At 37.6% G+C, this 17,281-nt stretch overlaps 1 protein-coding gene across 7 annotated transcripts in view; it reads right to left on the reverse strand.

Moving 5' to 3' along the window:
• RGL2 (ral guanine nucleotide dissociation stimulator like 2) overlaps nucleotides 1–17,281 on the reverse strand; it is a 791,449-nt gene that overhangs the window by 291,474 nt on the left and 482,694 nt on the right. For all 7 annotated transcript variants that reach the window (XM_044083541.1, XM_044083538.1, XM_044083537.1 and 4 more), the window contains 2 exons: nucleotides 2,300–2,384; nucleotides 1,936–2,013 (listed from right to left, as the gene is read on the reverse strand). In XM_044083541.1, the coding sequence (XP_043939476.1) occupies nucleotides 1,936–2,013; nucleotides 2,300–2,384 (163 nt within the window). The remainder of the gene's footprint in view (nucleotides 1–1,935; nucleotides 2,014–2,299; nucleotides 2,385–17,281) is intronic.

A 17,281-nucleotide genomic window follows, 5' to 3' on the forward strand; every position in this document is an offset into this window, starting at 1 on the left:
CTGCAGTCTGTGGCTCTCTGCAGGGTGATGACTGCACTGCATGACCCTCTGCAGGGTGGTGACTGCACTCTGTGGCTCCCCACCCCGCCACACTGGCAGCATCAGACATTAGGAATGAGAAAGAATAAATGGGTGCATTGGTGGTCAGGACTTAACAGTTGTGGTGGGACACAGGTGTAGAAGAATTAAACAAAAAAATACAAAAAGTAACTTTGCAAGAAAAGTCAGGCAATAATCTTATATGAAAAGATAGCACAGAATAATACTTAGAATCAAGTACACTGAATAGGCCTAAGAGCCTTGCATTCAAGGTCATTCTGTCATATTTAGATTAGCAGAGAGCAAAGCAGCACATTTTAAAATATATGCTAATTTCTTTCAGTAAGGTTTTCCAAATTTCTACCCCCTCCTAGAAAAATATTCAGATTTTTATATGCATACATATAGAGCAACAAAAATACATTCCAGTACAATAAATTCAGGTAACATTCATTCATTTTCCCACTAGAACATTTTTACATTTAGGGTCATAGGTGAGCCAGATCTAGACTTGGCATGCAATAGACATAAGGCACAGAACACGTCTATGGGATACAGGAGGAAACCAGTGACCCAGCAAAAACCCAATGGGTACAGGGAGGCATACAGATTCTGTACAAGAAACACACCATCTGGGAAATGAACCAGAGAACCAAGCACTCAGCCACCCTTCAGGCGACGCTGCTTAGCAAAGTTAAAAGCTTTATGCATCTTTCTGTACTTTAAGTTAGACTTTGTGTGTGTGTGTGTGTGTGTGTGTGTATATATATATATATATATATATACACACACACACACACACACACACACACACACACACACACACACATGCATATGAATACACGGATTCACTTCAGAAGCTCAAAATATTGAAATCTCGAATTTCAGTATCTCGAGCCCAAGAAGTCGAATCTGCAAAACAATGAAAACTAAAAACCACGAAATTCAAAACCTTGAATACCGGAGGTTTTACCACACACAAACACACACACACACACACACACTTTCTGAGGTGACACCTACTCAGTTCTTCTTTCTCAGGTTCCTTCACTGTGAAACATTTTCTGGTAGTAGTAAACCAGTGATGGTTAACCTCTTGGGCTTGGTGTGTCAAAACTTCAGAAAATGCCTAACTTGACTCTGCTGGTCTGCCACCCCCCCCCCCCAAAAAATATAAAAAAAATAAATAAATAAATAAAGCAGCATAGCTCTGAATACATCAGGGATAAATCTCAATAGAATCGGGGACAAAACTAGAAATAAGAGACATGGATAGTTTTAAACTGCTAGCTCTATTAATTTGAGACACTGACAGAAAAAATGAACATGAATTAATATATATTTTCTGAAGTAAAATGAATCTATAAATCTAATTATTGTCATTAAGAAAAAAAAGTTACCAGTTTTAGGAGGGATTAAGAAGGACAATTGAGAGAAATGTAAAACAGCACACTCCTAGAAATGCAAACTACTTGCCCTTTGCAGAAGTATAACCATGAAGAGAAAACAATGTCAGCGCAGCCCTTTACAGACTGTATCGAGACAGTATACCAAAATAGTCTTTGAGTTTAATAACTTTCTTACCTTTGCAGCAGTGTTATTGAACTGACTCCTGGCACAAAACAATTCAATGCACTTACACATGCAATGAATGCAAAAGCAGTTTCTTTGGTAACTCGGGTGTTGGTGAACGCTGGCATGTCACCCTAAACGTTGTTGTGTGTCAAAGGTTCGCCATCACTGTATTAAACTATAAACTTGAGCATGTTTTGCTAAATTCAGTTTAAAAGGGCTGTTTTCAATTGATTTACTTTTCATATTTTCCTTTGTCAGTGATGGCTAAAGGTTAAACCATGTAGTGTAAGTAAAGCAGAGCCTGTCCAATGAACATTTTACCTCAGGTTTCTGGTCCTTGCCTCTCTTGTGCTGTTTCTTTGGATTGTGGTCAGGTGCTGCAAACTTGGATGTACCTTCCTGGGAGATCAATAAGAAAATTTAAAATGAATCTGTTCGCTGTTTTGCCATAACTTACTAAAAATGACTTTAACAAAAATGCATTTTGCAGAAACTTTATTTTTCTCTTAATCATTATTTCTTAGCACTTTTTCACTGTGTGCCTTGGTTTATTGGCTTGCCCGCCATGGCAGTAATTTAGTACAATGCCACCTATTACTGGACACATTCAGTTTGTTGGAAACCAGCAACTACCATATCATGATAACATCTAGAGAAATGAAATCAGGACATTGAACTTTATTACCTTAATTAACAGTTCTCGACTTTGAGAGTAGTTGTCCTTCTCAGAGAAGATTTCAGCTAAGTCCTCATAACTGCGAACACTTTCTCTGAAAGAAAAAAAATCAGCCATTACGTTAAGATTAAAAGCAGTAACGCCTGTGGAAACATTCAATGATATTGCCTTGCAGATGCAAATTGCAGTTCCAAAGTCTCTGTCACCGTAAATATGCACTCTAGACAGGATAAAGTTTAATTCCCCAGTGTCTGGAGTTAAGGCCAAATGAAAAGAAAATTAATTCTAATGTGTATACCAGTGAACAAAGAATGAAAATGTAGTAAAAAATTTAAAATACTTTAAAGGGAATTCACACGTTCATTTGGATAACATCTTTCAAAAAAATAGTTCCATTTAATTAAAAATCAAAACCTGAGAAGAGGCATTAGCAGTGTTTAGAAACACATTTTCACTTGGTGAACAATAAATTAATGAACACCTTCCAGTGAAAGTCATGTGTTCTGAAATGGTATGGTCCTTATCTCACGTTGAGATCTACATTCCAGTCAACACTAAAGCCTACTGACACAGCCATTTTGATTACACTTCAGCATTTGGAATGCTTGGTCTGTTTACATGAGGTTAAATGGACTTAATTCATTTATGCAATAAAATCTGAAAATATGGGATTTATTACATATATTACAATGGAGGGAGTGATTCCAGGACACATCTGTCCAGATTTTCACAGGATGCCCAGATTTCTTCCCTCATATTTTTTGAGGTTTTCTTGCAAATCACTGAGGAATGAAGCCACTAAATGATGACACACATTTGAATTTCAGACTTCATATCCTTCAGAAAATGCTCGCCAACACAAATCTTGTTATTCTAACAACTTTCTAAGTTTATAAGAGCAATATTTAAAATCTATCCTTATTTTGGGCCTTTGTCACCCCATTATTTTAGGCTTTGTCTAGATTTATTGCACTATGAGTATGTGCAGGACTAACTAGGTAAAATATAGAAATGCTAAAGGAATGTATTAGTGCATGAGAACAATATCCATATGAGTGGTCAGGGCCGGACTCAACAAATTAAGATTTGACAAGTCCAGTAATACAAATTAAAATTCTCTAGATCAGGGAAATTATTTTCCACCTCATGATGAGCAATTCAGAGTTACAATAATACAATCAGAAATCTGTATCCATCCTCCACATTCAATGGGGGATTAATTCTCACAATAAAAAGAATGTTTCTTGTACTTTTTTAAGTTCATCCAAGCACCACTTCAGTTAGTCTGCTGCATGCAGAAAGAAGGCACTTGGTTACTTCTTCTTTCACTGGTAATGTAACTACAGTCATTCCCTCAAGGAAAATTTATCAATGGAGCCTGAAACAAAACTGCCATGAATCGGAAGAAAATAAATCAATACCCAGAACTACCAACTTGTAAACATCAGCAGCTGTTTGTCCTTTCCTTACTAAAGTAATACACAATGTGAAAGATATAGACTTACCTGCAGGATGAAATGGACAGTGACTTACAAACACAAACTGAAACTGCTGTCCTGTGCTTCCCATCCAAAACCATTGTCAGTTTTTTGCCCTAACATCACTTATCAAATGCAGTCACCTAGTGAAAGAGGTTAGCTTAATTAATGTATACCCTGTTTGTCCTGTACTCCTATGCACTGCAAAACAGTTGAGTTATTTTGCTACTATTTTACAGAAAAGTAGGGTAACATTACATATCTTCAAACAAATTTCTGATGGATTTATTGTCATGGTTATTATGTGGGTCTATATTATAACCTCAAAGGTTTAATACTTCGAATGCATAAAGATCGAAGTCTTAAACCATCGAATGGTTATAAAAAAAAAAAACTAAAACAAAAAAATTAAAGTGTTTACGCAGGGGGGGGGGCAAAAGTAAAAATGTCATGGACATTTAGATGCCATGTCTCTGAAACACTTGATGTCCTTAAGGGGTCATCTGCATATATCCCATGGGCCTCTATTATGGGAGGTTTAAGGTCTCACATAATGAAAACTCTAGCCTGGCTGGGTTTTTACTGAAGTTTCTGCGTAAAGAAACACACACAGTATCATTCAGAAATGCATCCAAACATGTTGTGCAGATGACACTGTCTGCTTGCCATATACCTATCAAAGATTGTAAATTATTTGTGGATTACATCTGAAAATAATAAATTGTTACCAACACAATTACCCATTTACTAAAATGAATACAAGAATGAACAGAAATGGCTGCCTAGTGGCCAGCCTTTTGAATTATAAAGTTTGAGGACCTGCAGCTAATGAAAGCATGTCCCTTGTAAACAAAAAGATTCAAGACATGCAGAAACAACACTGCTAGCTGCCATATTACATCACTGTGCAGAAAAGGGAACACTACATTCAACACTATGTGAACAGTAATGCTGCAGCAGTGTACCAAGTGGAAAATCAGTGTGGCACAGGAATCTACAACGCACTGAAATATTACATGTATACATCTTTGTTTATCTGATTTATCTCTGTTTAAATACAATAATATTAACTTAAAAAAGTCATTATTCTGCTACTGAATAAAACATGCACTCATGTTAGTCAGTCAGTGAAGAGCACACGACAACTGTAGTCAGTTCTAGATTTCTCTACCATGTGGTGTGGATTTTGCTAATAGTTAATGACAATGCCCTGCTACAACATTAATTCCATCTCCATACACTACTGATTGCATCATTCTCTTCACTAGAGATTAGTGGATCCTGATTTCTTGTGCCATTATATTACACCATATTTGTATGATAACAGAGAGAGACACATAACATATCTAGTTCACCCTTTTAGTGAATTTAACATTCTATCCCCATTTCTCCTTTTTCTGTTTCTCCACTCCCTTTTGAATGCCTCCCTGTGTACAATTTGTAGCTTATACCCCCTCCCTTCTTTCTTGTTCAGGAGGATCTTGTCTACCTACATAAATATAAAATTAAAAACAAAAACTAAACTGATAAATTCTGTGGTACCGAGAAGAAGACAACAGTATTTTAAACTTAAAATTTATTAGAACAAGTTTAGTGCTTTCTTTCCGTACATCACATAGAACTTCCTCAGAACTAAATCTGTTATTAATGACACTCCTTTTATAAATAATTGAAATTGCATAACTTTTACATAAATCACATAATCAATAACCTTCTATAGCTAATTTCCATACGATCTCTCACACTGTAAATACTGTAAATAGCTTTTGTCTTTGACTTTAATTGTGTGAATTTGTTAAAATGTATCTGCACGATAATTTTCCACTATGGGCAATTCTGATCACACTTTGTATTATTTGATATGTATTTGTAGTTGTACCCTATTTTTATTGGACTGCTATCCTTACTGTAATCTGTTTCATGGAGTTTTCTCCCCGGGCCTCCACTGAAAATGGGCTCTCTGGGCCCAGTGGACTTCCCCAGTAATCAAACTGGAAATAAATAAATAACATGATACACTGCTATACCCAACCTACCAATTAAAACTGATTACAAGGTAAAACCATACACAAGGATAAAATAGAAATTAACAATGAACTATGTAGCGTCATAGTATTTCAACTTTAAAACAGAATTAATAGCCATTGAATCATTCATACCTGGAAAACATGTTGCATTAACTAAAATTTGCCATTTTAATTCACATTTATTCAGATGTTCTTCTACAACAAAACCCCTTTTATCTTTTGTTAACTGCTCCATAACTACAAAAGCAAAACTGTCTTCCTTATTTTTTGTATGTATCTGAAAAGGGCATTTGTGGTCCTTGAGTTTTGTATAGCTTGCATGTGTTCATAAATTTGATTCTTAAGCATCATCTGGGTTTTCCCCTATATATAAACCAGGGCACTTAGAACACAAAGCTCCATTCACCACATTTTTTGACTCACAACAATAATGCCCTATGACAAAATATTCTTTATTTCTAATTATGACACTACTGGTTATCAGAATGTTTTTGCATTGTGTGCAGTGGCCGCACTTAAACATTCCTAGGGGTCAGTTACTAACTGGCTGATTTTTCCTAGAACTCTCCAATAATGTTTTGAATGACCTATCTTTCTTATAAACCAGCATGGGCTTATTACCTGCTTTCTTAAGAAAGATCTCCCTGTTCTTTACCAAACAATCACCTATGGCTTTGCTACCCAAGTTGAATGTTGAAATAAATGCTCTATCATAATTAACCTTTAAAGTTCTAGTGTTGTTTTCATCCATATTATGTACATTACTGTTTGCACTCAGTACAGGACAATAAATACCCTGTGTTTTCTTAAGCACTATTTCATCTCTAATTTCCAATAAAAATTATTGGGGGTACCCTCTCCTAAAAAATATACCCAACAATACCTCACCTCACACTCTACAAGAAAGGTATCTAAATCAGACACCATTCTTGCCAACCTTACTAGCTGCCCTTTTGCTACAGCCTTTTTCTGGTATGTAGGATGCCAACTATGAAAGTAGAGGTAACTGTTAGAGAAAGTAGAATTTCTGTAAATAGCAGAAACAAATCTCACCTGTGCTCTATCTTTTCTTATTTTCCCATGTAAATAGTTGATACTTTCATTCTGAATTGAATAACTAAACTTCAAAAATTCCACAGTATTATTGATGAATTCCAAAAATGTACTTAATTTATCAGTAGTGTCTCTTGACAAATAGAAATGTCATCCAAAAACCGTATATAGCCTGACCAGGAGTTACTAAATTCATGTTTATATAAATAATTTTCCTCCCAGTACACCATGATAAATTTGTAAAAGCTGGGGTGCAGGCAGCACCCATAGCTACTTCAGTAGCTTGTCTAAAATATTGCTTATCAAAATATATGAAGTTGTTTTTTTAATGCCAACTCCATCAGGGTTGCTGCCACACATATTTTATCTGTGCCCATTTCTGCTGAAGATCTCTATCAAGGGATCCCCCAATATACTGTCCAGTTTCTTTTCTTTTTTCTCTTTCTCTGAACTGGCATTCATCCACTGCTCATCACATCATTTACAGGATGATAGGTTCATACATATTTAATAGGCTAATGACCGCTGGGGTCATTATAAGCCCAGTCATTCAAACCAAATGTATCCCACTACAGAGGTTATTTTAAGAAGGGTGTTTATTAAGACAGGATTTAATAGCTGCCTCTGTCCATCACAGACACAGATGTAAGAGCAGGAGTGAATTTCCAATTTCCCATCCACTGTTTCAGGTTGTGCTTGAACAGGGTTAGGAAAGGGCTCTGCATCACATGGATGAGAAGCCTACTCCAGAGAATGGGAATTCTCTGAGATACATACCTGACCCACAGTGTCCAATTTTTAAGTTGCAAGCAAAGTTTAAATTCTTAGATCTAGTAGTTCTGGTGCTGTTCATTTTGCTGAGATGCAAAAGGTCCAGTAGAGCAGGATCCAAGGATGCCTTGTATGCCAGGCATAACTCAAAGCAGTCTGTAGGAAACAGAGTATGGCGACAGGACTTTGAGTGATCTGCACAGGACATTTTGCAAGGAACCTCTGTGGACATTCCACTTGTTGCATGTGCCTGGTCAGATACATTCCGATATGGGTGTTATGCTCAGTGGTGGGTCTGATGATGGTTGAGTACAGTGGCATGATGATCCTTGGATCTAGATGTTACACCCTTACTTATAAGTTGAGTGACATAGATGATTTTTCACTAGGTTATTGGAAAGCCAGGTTACTACCTACACGAGTCGTCAAATCCCTGACTGTTGTGTCTACTTTCAGGGGTGTTTTATCAATGAGGTAGTTTACCTGGGTGGACAACTTCCCAAAAGGTATTATTTTGCATTTCTTGGCAGTGAGTTTCAAGCTATGGCTTTGTCACCAGTCATTTGTTGGTGTTAGACCTTCCTGTAGGCTGCTAGTATCTTGTAGGGTTTCTATGATTGCAATCATTTGCAAACTTGGTAAGCCAGAGGCCCTTGACGTTGGCTTTGACTTTATGAAGACCAAGGCTTGTTCCTTGTCTTCTGTTACTTCTCTTCCATTCTTACTCAGCCTGTCCAGATTTGCTATCCTTTCATCTTTTCAGAAATATGCCTAAAAAGTGTTTTCTTCCACTTCTGGACCTTTCTGCTAAATCCCCTTTGACATTTGCTGTCTCTTTTGCTAACAGTCTGTTTGCCTCCTTGTACTTTGCCTCCTTTACCTCACGGCCCCATCTTTTTTGCCCTAATCACTAGCATTATTTTTCTGTATATCCAAACTGACTTTGTTCTCTTCTTCCCTTTCTAATCTCCTCAAAACATTGTTGACATCCCTGACTATACCACCAATGATCAATTCCTAGTGTGTACGTGCCAGCAGTTTACATCCAGTCCCTTAACTCATGTCTGACCATCTCCCCAGGTTCAGCATAACAACCCCCTGAAGTCTCATTCTCTTTTCCTTGTCCATGGACTCTTACCCTTTTCCCACTGTAAAGCACACAGTGGAGTGACCACTGGTGGTCAATGACACTTTCACTTAAATCTGTCCAATCACACTCTTTCTTGATTGGGACCACATCCAGGATTCTGTCTTTTCTTATAGGTTCACAGTTTCCTACTAGATTGACAGCCAAGAAGGCCATTGAGGAGGTGAGCCTCGGCTGTATCACCCAGTAGTGATGGCAGAATAACAATGTATCCACACACATATCCCAGGAGAACATTTACCACCCATCCAGTCATACAGACCACTTTTAGATGTTGTCAGGGAAGTACTCTGCTTTATATTCTGGACAGCCTATTCTGCAAATGGGGGATATGCTGGGTTAGGATTCTATTGTGCCATTTGATGATGCTGATGTGGCAGTAAGGGTTCAGGTCTCTAGAGTGGTTGTTCGCTATACCACTGCTAATGTTTATTTGAAGGCATTTAAAGAGTGCTGGGCCACTTATGGCATGGAAAGCTAAGCAGAGATTACCCCACATGAGTCGATATGATAATGAGTAGAAGGACAACGCTTTTAATCTACCAGAGTAGCTAAGGGCAGTGAGACCAGACATCATTCTGGAAATGCTGAGGTCAGTCGACCTGGTTTAGGTAGTCAGTGAGGTACATGCCAAAGGGGAATTGTATTCAATAAAAGGCTTAATAAGGGAGAAATAAAGTGGGACTATAACTTCTTTGGACCTTGAGGAGACACCATGAAGGATAAGTTGGGAAAGGTAGAAAGATATTCTAACCACTGCAGAAAAATGATGTTCATAAGAGAGTCTACTGTCAACAAAGGTTCCCCAGTTCCTGATGACTGTGTCAGATTTAAGTGGAACCTTGTACTATATGGCAAGTGGAAATAATGCTAGCCCCCCCCCCCCACAAGAAAATATACTGCATTTCTTGGTACCAAGTATAAACCCACGAATAATACACCAAACGCTTGTTTTGGTCTAGCCCTGCTAGATAATTTGAGTGTCAGAATGGGATTTGATAACTGCCCACGTTTTGCAATCATCAGCAAATTTGGTTAGGCTATTGATATCAGCTTTCATGTCAGAGAAATATATACCAAAGAGGAAAGGGCCAATGACTGTGCCTTACAGGACACTGCTGGTAATGTCTTTGTGTAAAGAAAACACCTATGCCTTTAACAGTATGGTCTCCATAAAATAGTATCCTGTGGGCTATATATGGATTAATACTGCATTGGGAGAGTTTGTTAATTATCCCAGCACAGCAAACAGTGTCAAACTTCTTTGCAGCATAGATCATGTGTCCCTTATCAACAGCCTCATTAATCTTTTCAAAACCTCAGCCAGGCTGACCAGGCATGATCTGCTTTTACTAAGCTACACTGGTATGACTCTAGGGATATAAGGTCATCTATATTGTCATTCATTAGTTCAGCATTAATACATTTCATAGCTTTGCAAGTAATACTAGTTATATAAATAGGCTTGTAATTCCCAGGGTCAGTAGGGTACCACCTTTATGAGGTTGGTTTGTTTTCTGGGTTATTACGTATTTGAGGTAGCTTTGTTTTTTGGCATCTTTATGAAACGGAACCCCAACAGCTATTCTCCATGTACTGAGGATGTAATCAGTGTGGAGACTCAGGCTGAAGAGGTGATGGAGGGGTTTATTAGATGATATTTACTGCACAGCAGACATCCAGAGATATCCAGACCCATGGAACAGGTATTTTAATTCTAGAATGTGCCAAAAGGACTTGGCCCAAAGTGATAACATCTCCCCGTGTGATCTCTCAACTCATCTTCTCTCTCTAATTTTCATAACAAAAATATTTACAAATATCCCCTTTGTCTTGCTATGTCCTCCATATCATACCTCCTTTCTACTGAGCTAAAGCTTTCATACCCTTTTCACCTGAATCCTTCCAAACTGAACTACTTCCTCTTCCTTTGCATCCTCCCTCCACCACAATCTTCTCACTCTTCCTAACTCTATCTACCAGAAATACTAATTATCATTTATTTATTTTATTTTATTTTACATTTGTTGACCGGGCTAGTTTAACTGGATACATGTCCATTTTCAGTAGAGGCCCGGGAAGATAAGCTCCACCTTAAACTAAATAAATCAAGACAGAAAAAGTCCAAAAATATCTAAATACATATACATGAAGATTTTCTTCAAGAACTTAATTATACAGAACTAAATTATACAGAATGTGACTAGTGAATTTAACAATGCAAATACAGTACTATTACCATGGGAAAGTGTTTGACATTCACCATAAAGTATGTTGGGTAGGAATGTACATGTACAATGAAGTATATAGGTTATAATAAAAATATAACACTGAAAAATAAGAAAGTTATTACATATACATACTTAAAGAAGTAATTACAGTCATAATGAAAGAATAGTTGATCTATATACAAGGTGGAAGACATGTGCTCACTGTAGAAAGAATGTTGCAAAGAACATACTCAGTGATAGTTCCCTGGGAGTAAGATACTAAGGAGTGAGTGAGGGGAGAATTTACTATTTCTGCAATGTGGGTTTGGAGGAGAGGTATAGAATAATGTTATACTGGGGGGGGGGGGGTTAGTCAGGGTTAGTACATGGGCATAGCCATTGTGTTTTTAGTTGGATTTTTAGTTGCTTTTTAAAGAAGGGTAATGATGAGAGAGATGCAAGTTTGATGGGTAGCTTGTTCCAAATCTTCCCCACTGAATTTTAGAAAAGAGAATCACCTGCCTTGTTGTGGGATTTCTGGATGGTAACCAGTAGTTTATTTGCTGAGCGAAGGATAGTAAGATTTGTGTAGGGGGAGATGAGGCTACTGAGAATAGGAGTATTACTAGGCTGGAACAGAATCTTAAGGGTAATGGTGAGGAGTTGAAATTCTAGCTGGTTATGTAGTTCTAGCCATCATAGAAGTTTGAGATTTAGACAGTGATGAGTTCTAAATGGGGACCCAGTAGCAAACTTGGCAATATTGTTATAAGAAGTGGTCAATTTATTTAGTTTGCTTTTGGAAAGATTAGTATAAATAGGTGAGGCATAGAGGAGGGCGGAGATCAGATGGGTCTGGGCAATTGTAGTTCTGGCTTCTGGGGTGAAAAAAGGTTTTATCCTTTACAAGGATCCAAGTTTTTTGTTTACTGTTTTAATAGTAGTATTAATATGTGAGTCAAAGTTGAGGTTGTGGTCAATCATTACACCTAAGAGTTTGGTAGTTGGGTCAGGAGCTATGATTGTACCATTGATTGATGTAATAGAGAAATCTATTGGGGAGGATTAAATAGTTGGAGTAAATAGTAATAGTTTTTTTTTTTGGCATTTAGGAGTAGGCAATGTTGTTGGAACCAGTTTTCTACTAGGTTAAATACTGTTTGTGTGATGGATTGGAGTTCAGATGAAGAGGAGGCTTTACAAATCAAAGTGGAGTCATCTGCGTATTGTATGCAGTAAGGTAGAGGCAAATTTATAGAAAGGTCATTAATGAATATGGAGAAGAGTAGGGGTTCCAGGATAGAGCCTTGAGGGACACCAAGGGTAATAGGGAGATGTTTGGATAGGTCATTATCCCTAAGGACAGCCTGCTGTCTATTGTGTAAGTAGGACTTGAACCATTGTAATGCCTGTGTGTCAAGTGGGAATGACTTGAGTATGTTGAGAAGTATTTGATGGTTAACCATATCAAAAGCTTTAGACAGGTCAATGAAGAGTGCAGAGGAGAGCATGTTGTTTTTATGATGTTTATTAATGTAGTCTGTAAAGGATAGGAGAGTAGTGGTGGTACTGTGGAATGGTCTAAAACCACATTGACAGTCAGCTAAAAGGTTATTTTGGAGAATGTGGTCAAGAAATTGTTGATGGATGCATTTTTCCATGATTTTGGCTAGTGGAGAGACTATGGCTTAAGGCCAAAAGTTAGAGTTCAGTTGAGTTACCACCCTTGTGAAGTGGGATTATGTGAGAGATTTTCCAGAGAGAAGTAATAGAGCCTTCAGTTGTGGTTCTATTGATTAGGATAGAAATGGGATAGGCAAGAACTTTTGCAGCAGTTTGAAGGTTTTCATGTGGTAGGAGATCAGCTGAGGGAGTACAAGGTTTAAGTTTATGAAGCAGAGTATAGATGAGGGATGTAGGAATAGGTTTTAAGTGAAAGATAGATGGTATGGTTGTTAGGGAGGATGAGAGGGTAGAGTTAACAGGTGGTAAGGTGTTAGCTAGAGATTGGACAGTTTCAGTAAAAAAGGTATTGAAAGCATCAGCAATCTGGTTTGGAGAGTTTGGAGACAGACCTGATGGGGTTGGTGTTTTGGAGTGGCCTGGATGTAAAAGTCTATTTATGCCTGACCAAAAGGTTTGGGGTTGATTATGCTGCTTTTTCTGGAGTTTAAAGTAATAGTTTTTTTATCCTAAACTATTGATTTTTTGGTGGCATTTCTTAGCTGTCTAAAGTATTGCCAATCAATTGGGTCTTTAGTGTTTCTCCATTTGGACCAGATTTTATTTCTTTGTAGGATTTGTTGTCTGGTTTCTTTAGTACGCCATGGGGCTGCTTTGCTTCTAGTTCTTATAGAGCATAAGGGGGCATGGAATTCGAGAATTTGTAGGAATTTGGAGTTAAAATAGGATACTGCTTTATCAAGTGGGAGGTGCCTTAAGGGACTCCAATCACAGACTTGAAGTTCTGCTTGAAAGGTTGCTGGATCAAAATTTTTTTGTTGCGGGTGATTTTAAAGGTAGTTTGGTTTGGGATAAAGGATTTTTGTCTAGATATATAGGTAAGTGAATGGTCACTAATATCATCAGGAAGGATACCTACTTTATAAGAGAGAGGATGGCTGTTAATTAAGATCTAGTCTAGTATACTTTCTTTGCAACTGGGTTTATGGATTCTGGTGGTGGTGGTAATAGTTTGGGAGAAGCCATAGAGGTTTATATGGGTTGTGGGTTTATGAGTGGTACAGGTGTTCCAGTCTATATTAAAGTCACCGAGTACAATGGTTTCCTGTGGGAAGGATGTAGAAAACCAGCAGAGGATACTTTCTAAGATGCTGATGTTATTGCCTGGGGGTAGGTAGCAGCATATTATGTATATAGATTTAGTAGTATTGAGCTGGAGCTTGGAGATAAGAATTTCCACATTAATATCTAGAGGTGGTTGTACTAGTAAAGAAGTGACCTGTAAATGAGATTTGTACAGTACTGCTACCTCACCACCCTTTTTGGAAGTTCGGTCTAATCTCAAGATATTATAAGCAGGTGGAAGTATTTCATTGTCTTTTGTAACAGGTTTGAGCCAGGTTTCTGTTAAACATAAGGTATCAAATGAGTGTGTATCTAGCAGCGCATGTAGTTGGCTTACTTTATTGTTAACACTCTTTATATTGAGATGAGCTATGAGTAGAGAATTTGGGGTTATACAGGGAGTGAAGGGGTGAGAGGGGTGTCTAAGGGTGTTGCTATCTGGTCCTGGGTTGGGATGAATGTCCCCGTGAAGGAGAGGATGTCTATAGGGACTATATGGATGCTTCAGCAGTTTACAGCAATTAAGTTGTGATTTCCTATATTGTGTGAATATAAAATGGGCTGCCCCTTGGCTATCAAAGGAAACAAAAGAAAAAATGATCCTGAGAAACAAAATCTGGGCTAAATGGAGAGCTACAAAATCTCCAGCTGATCATCTCCTTTATAAACAGTTAAGAAATACTACCAAGAAAGACACTCTTAGCGATAAAAAGAAATTTTATCTTCATCTTCAAAATACTACTCAAAATACCCCTCAAAAATTTTGGTCAGGCATAAATAAAATTCTTAAACCTGGACATTCTCCTACTCCTACTCCTACAGGTTTAAACCCTAACTCCTCTATTGAAATCCCAGATGCCTTTAATACCTACTTTACAGAAGCTATTCTAACCCTAGCCAATTCACTACCAACACCCAGTGCCTCCCCACAAAGTAACTCTCCAGCCTCTACTAATGCCTTTCAAATCCAACCTGTCTCATCATCTATCATATATAAGCTTCTCTTAAAACTAAAACCTTGCACCCCATCTGCTGACAAATCCCATCCGAATTCTTACAAATTGCGGCAAAAGCTATTTATCACCCAATATCTATTCTGATAAACAGGACCATCTCTGAAAGGAAAATCCCTTCAATTTGGAAAATTTCTCACATAATTCCCCTTCATAAAGGTGGCCCTTCCTCTGAACTATCCAACTATCGCCCTATTGCCTTACTCTCCCCATTAGCGAAGATAATGGAAAGGTGCATACACAAAGGTGCATACACAAACAATTTCTTGACTACCTTCTCCAGAACAAACTTCTAGCAGACTGTCAACATGGTTTCAGGCCCCACCACAGTACTACAACTGCCCTTCTTTCCTTTGCTGACACCATCAATAAAAATCGAAATATTAACCATTTCTCTTCCGCACTATTTATAGACCTATCAAAAGCTTTTGATATGGTTAACCATAACATACTTCTGGAAAAACTTAACCTCCTCTCTCTAAGCTCACATTCTTTACAGTGGTTTAGAAGCTATCTCGAAAACAGGCAACAAGCAGTGCTTTGGGAGAATAACCTATCATCCTTACTCCCAGTAAATAACAGTGTTCCACAAGGATCTATCCTTGGACCCCTTCTTTTCTCATTATTTATCAATGACCTTTATTTGAATGTGCCACAAGCGACCTGCATCCAATATGCAGATGACTCAACATTGATCTGCTCTGCTACAGATGTTCCCTCTCTCCAGTCCATCACCCAAGCAACCTTTCATAACGTTGAAATATGGTTTATGCAGCACTGCCTCCTCCTCAACCCCAAAAAAACAAAGCTACTTCTCTTTACTCCTACTAATAAATCTCCTACACCTCTCTTCACTATCTCCTCTAATAATGCCACTTGTATTAACCCTGACAATACCACTCGACTATTAGGTGTAACCATTGACAACCATTTGAACTTTGAGGAACAAATTAATACTTCTATTAAAGCTGTAAATAAAAAAATTGGAACACTCTATAGAATTAAATCTTTCCTTAACCCAGCAGCCAGAAAAACCATTGCACAGACCCATCTGATTTCCACCCTTTTTTATGCTTCAGCTATATTTACCACACTTTCTAAAAATAACATCAACAAACTCTCTACCTGCTACAACAGTATAGCTAGATTCATTAATGCTACTCCCCTTAGAACTCACCACTGTCACAACCTTAAACAACTAAACTGGCTAGAACTAAAGAACCACCTATTGTACCAACAATTACTCATCATTCATAAAACTCTTCATTTCCCCGATAATACTCCGAGCCTGGCAAACCTTATTTCTCCATACAAGAACCTAACCACACTTCGTTCTGCAAATAAGTTCCTAGTATCCATAACTAAATCATATAATAAAGCTGGGGATGCATTATTTTCTAATTCCATAGGTAAAGAATGGAATCAACTCCCTCAAAATATAACTACTCTTGGGTCTACCTCTCTATTCAAAAGTCAAGTCAAACAACATCTTACTTCACATTGGCTATGTCCCTGTACCAATCCCGACTGAAAGATATTCTCAATACAACCAAATTTTTTTTCCATCCCCTCTCTAAGCCCCTACCTGATGCCTTCTGGAGATGAGAGTTGAATCTTAAGGTATGCCTTAGATTATTTTATCCTTACTATTTACTTCTTATTATGTTTTTTGTAGAACATGACTTATACGTTTTTAAATGTTTTTGCTATCCTCTCTTGTAGTAGATGACTGACAAGTCTTCAAATGTTATTGCTTTTCCTCTCTTGTACCATTTAGAAATCTATGTAAAAAAATCTTTTTATTATTGTTATAATTTTTTTTTTCTTTTATTGTTACACATTATACTGTAATTTTATCTGTACTGGAGCTTTTCTCCCTGGGCCTCTACTGTAAACGGATATATGTCCAGCTAGACTAGCCCGGTCAACAAATGTAAAATAAAAATAAATAATAAATAATAAATAAATACTATGGCACAGCAGGACACCCGTAGCATTGCTTTGTATGTGGAGTGTGTGTTTTAATGGATGTGTGCATTTTTTGGGGAGGGGGTAACAGATAGTGGAATCACTACGTGCCCTGTCCTAGTCTTCTGAAAAATGTAAAAAGGGGCTCTGGTGAAAAAGTCAGCATTTTCACTGTCTGATTGTCTGAAGGAATATGAGGATCACATGACAATCCCATGTATTGTGAATGTCCTCAGGCAGAGATTATGAGTAAAAGGGGATTCATAACCTGATTAGTACATGGCTAGATAAACCTCTCAACACTGGAGATTCATCAAAATGTACGAAACAATGTATAATAAAGTGGAACAATGTGTCACATGGTAAAACCTAAGACCAAAAATGTAATGCACAGTAGAATCAAATGCTTTAGCATGCAAAATGCTTGTGATCTACGAAGCACCATGAACTGTTATGAAATTACACTTTTAAAATGTGACTGGGCAGTATGTAAACTTACTTTCTTCATACAGTTCT

The sequence above is a fragment of the Protopterus annectens genome, chromosome 9.part0 (assembly GCF_019279795.1).
Source record: "Protopterus annectens isolate FY-2018-M chromosome 9.part0, PAN1.0, whole genome shotgun sequence".
NCBI lineage: Eukaryota > Metazoa > Chordata > Ceratodontiformes > Protopteridae > Protopterus > Protopterus annectens.